Genomic DNA, 6,905 nt, shown 5'->3' on the forward strand with positions numbered 1-6,905 from the left:
GCTCAATTTAAAGACTAAATAACAAGATGTATCCTCACACTCATGTCTTCCAGGAGGAGTAACTCATAACAGACCACAAACTGTGAAACAACTTACTAACAACTTCCGTATCACATTTCATCTGCACATATTAATCTGCTTCTTAACAGAAACCTCAAATTAAATCAGCATTATGAGGAGGCAACTGAATCTAAGGAACAGGTCACCAGCAGAAAATAGCAAATATCTGCAGAGTACTTACATTGACAGTGATCTGTGAAAAGTGTTGCTGCTTGGAGAGGATGTACAGAATGTGTCAGCACTTGAATATAGTGTTGACAGTCTAATGTGAGTGTGAAGTCAGTTTGTGTGTTTTAGGGGGAGAGTGAAAGCTAAGGCCTCTCCTCTATTCCCTTTTCAGTGTGGCAATACGGCACTGCTGTTCAATGACCCAGAAATGGCCCAGACTCATCAGATCTACAGCTTTGGATGAATCAGCGGAGAGCAGCCATTGTGAAAATGAAGGCCGTGTGGGGGACACGCTGAACAATGACTCCATGATCTGCCTCCTCTGTGCTTTTATTTCTTATTTTCTGCAGAATGTGTTGAAACTAATACCTCGTTGCTTTTAGACTGCAGCTCACCACTTCAACGCTTGGCTCGTGAATCAGATTTGATCTGTGCAGGACAATATTGTACTCAGACGTGTACAAGTTATTATTATTGAACTCATTTAAAAGGTTCCCAATCTGTGCACATATTCCTTCTCATTGACACGATATTTTTTCGGTGTCATGACTGACTGACGTCAGAGAAGTGTTCAGAGAACACAGTGCAAATTCAGTCTGGAATAAAGGCTTTCAAAGACGGCACACTGAAGAACTTCAGGCCCAAACTCAGCCTCCGAGGCAGCATTGAAATGCTCCACTTGTGTAAAAATACGACAACCGTTATGATGTGAACTCTTTAGGTCACACATCAGCATCCAGACTGGAGCGATGATTGGTACCAAGGACCCCCAGTTCCTCACGGAGAAGTGGGCTACGTCCTTCAAAACCTCCTGGCAGGCAAAAGTGAGGGCTTAATCATTAAGCAAATCATTCATTGAGTTATGTTTTTGTGTGAAATTCACGTTTTGTTGGTTTTGTTCTTTGCACACAGTGATTTTGTGTGCAACTGATGCATGGTTCATTTTGTGCACTAATAAAATATATACCTACGTTTTGAAGAAATCATATTTTATTTTTCCAATTACGAAGGGTTCGGTGAATGCACTGATGAAGCTCGCAGGGTTCAGTACCTCCAATAAGGTTAAGAACCACTGGCTTAATGTATATATAAAAAAAAAAAAAAAAAAAAAAAAAAAAAAAATCAGTGATGTCATCAAAAAGCGACCGAACCCCACATGGCAACCCGCTGAAGTTTTGACGGCACTCGCGGAAGGTATTGTGATGATCTAATTGTTTTAAGTTCTCAATAATGTCACGCCACCGTTTTTCAATCAGAAAATGAACATCGACGTGCTTGTTGTCACCGTCAAGCCGTCGGCTGAGCAGGAAGTTGCGCATTAGCGTTCATGCTAACTAGTTAGCAGAGCTGAAGCTGTCTGGTGTGACATCAGCTGTCTCTCGTGTCTGCAGTAACTTCTTCGCGTCTGAGTGAATTCCCTCTAGAAGAGACCGGAAACCACCTATTAAAAAAAAACCCTTCGTTGGACATTTATTTACACTTACGTTCACCTGTTTTTAAAGTAGGCGACTATTCTTGTTTGCAGGAATACGAGGTATCACCGGTATCATAGGACAGTGTCTCGTTTATTAAAGCTCAAATACAAAAATGCATCGTAATAAATCCTGCTTTCATGAGGAGTATAATGTTCCCAAAAACAAAATTGGTTAATAAGATGAGTATTTACCGAATAATCGATTATGATAATTTATTTTTTTTCAACCAATTGTCCAAAACCAAAATAATTTCGATTTAACTTCACAGAAGACAAACAAATAACTAATTGTTGTCATTTAAGAGGCTGGAACCAAATGAAGTTTGTCACTTATAAAAAAAAAAATTAATTCATAATTTTTTTTTTTACTAGCAGTTGTTTTCTGTTGATCGACTAACTGGTTAACTGTCATCATCTCGGCTCTCCTTAAATTGTCGTCATGTTTGTCAGAGGTGTTTACCTCCCACGTCACAGGGTCAGCATGGCCAGGCAGTGGTCCGAGGGCCACTCCACCTCAATCCTGTGTGTGGGGGCGTCTCCGGGCCCCGAGGGCCTCCTGGCTTCGGGCTCCGAGGGCGGGGAGGTCACGGTGTGGAGCCAAGAGGGGACCGTTGTTGGCCGTCTCGCTCTCCCCGGCGAAGAGGACAGCACCAGTGTCGTGTTCTCCCCTGCAGCGCCGAGCCAGCTGTACGTGTCACACGGAGACGCGGTTAGCGTACTGGACCCCAGAAACCTGAAGGGCCCCGTGGAAGAGTTTCAGGGTGCAGGGGGGGAGGAGATCAATTGTTTAGCGCTGAATGAGACGGGTTCAGCCCTGGCGGTGGCTGACGACTCTGGAACTGTGCGGGTGCTGGAGCTTCCGGGGGGAAAAGTGTGCAGGACTCTGCGCAGACACACCAACATCTGCTCCTCTGTGGCTTTCCGGCCTCACAGGCCCAATAACCTGGTGTCTGTTGGACTGGACATGCAGGTGAGGGAAAGCTAAATTAAGAGTGTGTATGTATTTCATGTACCTAGACTACACCGAGACAGTATTTATTTATTTCCTTTCCCCAATTTCGCCTTGGTTGTCAGGTGATGCTGTGGGGTCTGCAGAAAACGCGCCCTCTGTGGACCCTCAACCTCCAGGATGTAGCGGAGGAAGAAGACGACCATCAGCAGCGCCCCGGTCAGCTTTTCAACCCGCCACTGGCCCACTGTGTTTCTGCGGCGAGCTGTGGGAACATTTTGGGTTGTGCAGCAGAAGACGGGCGGGTGCATCTGATGCGGATCGGCGGCGGCTCTAAACTAGAACAGCAGGGAGCAGTCAAAGCCCACAGTCAGGGAGCCTCACAAGCCCACTTTATTAGTTTCCTTTCCCACCCGTACTGGCTCGTCACTGGAGGAAATGACAGCCACGTCGCCCTATGGGACCTCAGTAAGCACCCAGTGGTGACTCCAGAGGGGAAAATCCAAGTAAAAGCCCCCCAACGTAGGAAAGGTAAGAACAAGGCAAAGAGAAAAGAGCAATCTCAGGATAAAGCAAAGACTCCACCGAAGGCCGAGGGAGAGAAAGAAGAAGCTGAGGAGGAAGCAGCAGCGGCGGGTGTGGAGGAGACGACGGAGAAGTCTGGGCCCAAACTGAGCATCAGCCATGGGGACAAGGTGAACTGGCTGTGCCCTGCTGTTCTGAAAGGAGAACCGAGTGTCGTAGTCGCAGATCAGAGCTCCAGTCTGACTGTCTACTCTCTGTCTTAACTGCAGAGTCATGCACTTTAAGCCTCGTTCTTTTGTTCTGGTCGCAGCCGTACACCATTTTGACTTATTTTTAGATTACGTGCTTTTGAAGCTCTTGGCTGAGTGATGCTCGGCTTGTTAGGTTAGGGTTAAAGCCTGAACATAAAAAAACATTGCGGGCTTTCCCGAAAGCAGCAAGCACATCACAAAAACGTGATTTATTTGAGAGTTCACAAAGTATTTACCCAACTAAATATACAACTGTTTTTGGGTCTCATTTAATGCAGCCTTTATTCATTAGGGTTGTGTGTGTGTGTGTGTGGTCCTTTAAAAATGTCCCCCTTTGAAATGTACTTTTTGTTTGACACTGGACTCATTAGATTTTTGTACACAAGTTCATTTCTCTGGACTGTAAAACGACCACATCTGACAAAAGAAATCTGGATTTCATGTTTAACTGCAGTGGTTTTTTTTTTTATAGACAATAAACATCTCAATCCAAACCAGGTGGCAAACAGGAATCAAAGCACAGTAACTGAAAGCTGTTCCCAAAGACAACCGAAGGCAGCGATGCTCCACAGCTGATCTGAACTGCAGTCTGCCGCTTGACCTCCTCTGAGCAGCTGTTTACATGTGACGGGGAGATTGAGATTCTTTTGTGTACATGTTAATGATCCTGTCTGCTGCTAATGAATCAGTTCTGCATGTCCACATTACTTGTACTCCATTTACAGCCAAAACGTTATAGCGTCAGTTCCTTCAACGAGTCTGACAACTGCAAACACAAACTTTTACTCTTCGATAAATCCATACATTCATCGCAAATCCACTGTATTCACGCAACTCTTTCAAACAAGCGAACTTCTTCTGCAAACAAGCAAAACACGTTTCTATACGAGTCCCAGAACGAAGGCACGAGACAGACCGTCCAAATTAATGAATGAATGCTTGTGTCACAAGACCGCTCACTGCTCAAACTACAGGAGAAAAGCTTCAAATAAAACCCAGTGACATCTTCTTGCAACTGCAATCAAAAACTTAAGCTGTATGTTTTCTAAACAAGTCAAGCAAAGCTCTCTTAACTGGATGTTCATACTAAGATTTGCACTCGAGCAGCAGCAGCAGCATCATCATCATCATCATCATCATTTCTCAGCACTGCAGAGCAACCTGACAAACTGCTACATCACTTCTCAGTGTCCTTGATTACATTAATTTAGTTTGAATGTCTTCGACCGTTGTATTTCACAGATAGGTTCATATTTAAATGGAGTGAAGAGGCTGATGTTACTCAGACACTTCACCGAGAGGCATCAGTCATCCCTCCTCTGATTACTGAGGCGACGTGGAGGCGGTCTGAGGTTTGCGCCTTTAAGGCACGCTGTGCACTGAGGGAGACGAGCTGCCGATGTTACAGTTTGGCCAGGCTCTTCTCCAGGTTCTCCGTGTCTGCATCCCCGTCTTCCCCCTTGCTGCCGCGGGCGCTGCACTCCAGGAACTCCACCTTCATGGGCAGCTGGCTGAACTCAAAGTCTTTGCCTTTTTTCCCCAGATACAGACTGCCGCCCGCAGAGCCGTCCTGAGAGCTCAGTGCTGCCGACCGAGTCACTCTCAAGGTGTTCCTGTGAGAAATCCAGAGATTTCGTTGAAGTATCTTTATGTGCTTGAAGTCTTAACAAATCTACAAGGATATTGCCGAGTCCAAGACTTTCATTTTACTAGTTAAGAGTGAGCCTGTGAACACAGTTTTGTCTTTTATGGCTCTGAAGGAGCTTTCCGCATCTTAGAAAATAACATTACAGGTTTCACCAGGGTTACCACAAACTTTAAAGTAACACTCCAAGAAACTGGAGGTGCTCTATTTGAAAGAAGTGTGTGTTTCCTACAGAGGAAACGATTCAAGAAAAGACACCACCAAATAGCTGTATGGGAAATGTAAGATTCATTATAATGGAAATTGTAACAAAATTATGAAATAAGAGTATTTTTAAAAAAAAAATCACAAACAGCCTGAGTTACTTACAGCTCCTTTTCCAGCTGCTGCTGGATCAGTTTGGCAGATTTTGCCATGGTGATGTCTGTAAAACAAAGAGACCAGTAAATACCTGAGCCTTATCACAAGTAAGCATTGTAAAGCTAACTGGGGTATTTTTACAGTAAAAAAACAAAACAAAAATAAAAACAAGCGGTTGTTGAACCTTGTTTGTTGCAGGCCACCAGGAGAGACGGAGCATTTCTGGAAATCACGGAGTCCGTCACCAAAACGTACAGAAACTCGGCCACGTCTCTCACTTCCTTCTGGAAAATAGCGCTGTCCACAACAAACACAATCGCTCTGGAGAGACGAGAGCGACGATGAGGACGATGTTTAAAGAAGTAAGACAAAAACTATGAACACAATAAAAAAAAAAAAAGGATGTGGGTTTTCTCACCGTGCAGCGGACTTGAACTTTTCCAGGTACTGAGGTCGCAGGCTGTCATGACCCGGCAGGTCTATCAGAGTCCAGATGCTGCCCTGAATACAGCAGGCAGAGCACAGCTGTAAACCTTCATGAAACAAACTCATATTTCATTCAACTGTACGCGGTACTATAACTCACCCTGTCATTTTGGGCTTTGTATGGAGCACTGCTGTCAGTGATGGAGGTCTGCGTCCGCTTGAACTTTCCCGACAGCAGCTGCCGAAATATGACATGCACACATTTTTTATTTATTTAAATAATAAACTAAAAACAGCCAGCAGAGTCCCCATCAGCTGAGCGATGGCCACCACGTCTTAAGTGACATCAACTCACCCGGCTGAACAGGAGGGTTTTCCCGGAGTCGCACAGTCCCACCAGCAGCACGGAGCTCCGGACAGTTTTACTGGTGAGAAAGTACCTCAGAAAAACTAGAAGCAGAAAAGCAGAAAAGCAGGTTACTGACTGATCCTCAGGCCTTTCTCCTCTCGCTATCAGAGACAACGACTTCCGGTGCAGCTGACGGCTGTTGACGTTTGCTTTTTTAAGCTCAGTCAACTTTTAGCTTTCGAGCTTGTTATTTCAGCTAAATGTCTTTGAAGCCCTGTCCCTTCTTGTTTAAAACAAAGAAAAAAATAATACTAACTCAACATTAGAGATTGAACATAAACGCTTACAGGACTGTTTTTTTGCGACAGCTCGGCACTCTTAGCTCACTATGCTAAGCTACGTGCTAGGCCTAGCCCGCAGAGCTAATGCTACCTCCACTTACCACAGGTGATGACGACCACCGCCAACGCGACGACGAGTCCGATCAGAAAAACCGGGTCTTGGTCCTCCAGCTGGCGGAGAAGCGACTCGACGTACGGGTCGAACGGGTTTTCTGCCGTCTCTACGCCGACCGTGTCCTCCATGTTTCTATCGGTGCAGTCCGCCTCCATCGAGCCCAATCTGAGATGGGACACGTCTCCTTCCTGCAGGAGACCCGAGTAATACCCCCTGAGTTGTGGGGAGCCTCCGCGGCCAGC

The 6,905-nt window shown here is 45.4% G+C and overlaps 2 protein-coding genes across 3 annotated transcripts; one reads left to right on the top strand and one right to left on the bottom strand.

Annotated features, from left to right (window-relative positions):
* The first annotated feature begins 1,373 nt into the window (after positions 1–1,373).
* On the top strand, positions 1,374–3,895 carry wdr53 (WD repeat domain 53). 2 transcript variants are annotated; one of them, XM_069148187.1, is made up of 3 exons: positions 1,374–1,422; positions 2,153–2,672; positions 2,777–3,895. In XM_069148187.1, exons 2-3 carry the CDS (start codon positions 2,184–2,186, stop codon positions 3,437–3,439), a joined length of 1,152 nt encoding a protein of 383 aa, XP_069004288.1. In that variant the 5' UTR covers positions 1,374–1,422; positions 2,153–2,183; the 3' UTR covers positions 3,440–3,895. The 2 variants fall into 2 exon arrangements, with proteins under 2 accessions (XP_069004288.1, XP_069004287.1); XM_069148186.1 differs by lacking the exon at positions 1,374–1,422 and having other exon boundaries at positions 1,551–2,672.
* srprb (SRP receptor subunit beta) lies at positions 3,618–6,893 on the bottom strand. The gene is made up of 7 exons (XM_069148188.1): positions 6,650–6,893; positions 6,214–6,308; positions 6,019–6,096; positions 5,851–5,933; positions 5,617–5,753; positions 5,442–5,496; positions 3,618–5,040 (listed from the first exon to the last, which is right to left on the bottom strand). The coding sequence occupies exons 1-7, from the start codon at positions 6,816–6,818 to the stop codon at positions 4,830–4,832; spliced, it is 828 nt and encodes a 275-aa protein (XP_069004289.1). The 5' UTR covers positions 6,819–6,893; the 3' UTR covers positions 3,618–4,829.
* Positions 6,894–6,905: the final 12 nt, after the last annotated feature.

This window comes from Embiotoca jacksoni, unplaced genomic scaffold (genome assembly GCF_022577435.1).
Source record: "Embiotoca jacksoni isolate LCO1_2020_lvr unplaced genomic scaffold, fEmbJac1.0.p SCAF_14, whole genome shotgun sequence".
Lineage (NCBI taxonomy): Eukaryota > Metazoa > Chordata > Actinopteri > Embiotocidae > Embiotoca > Embiotoca jacksoni.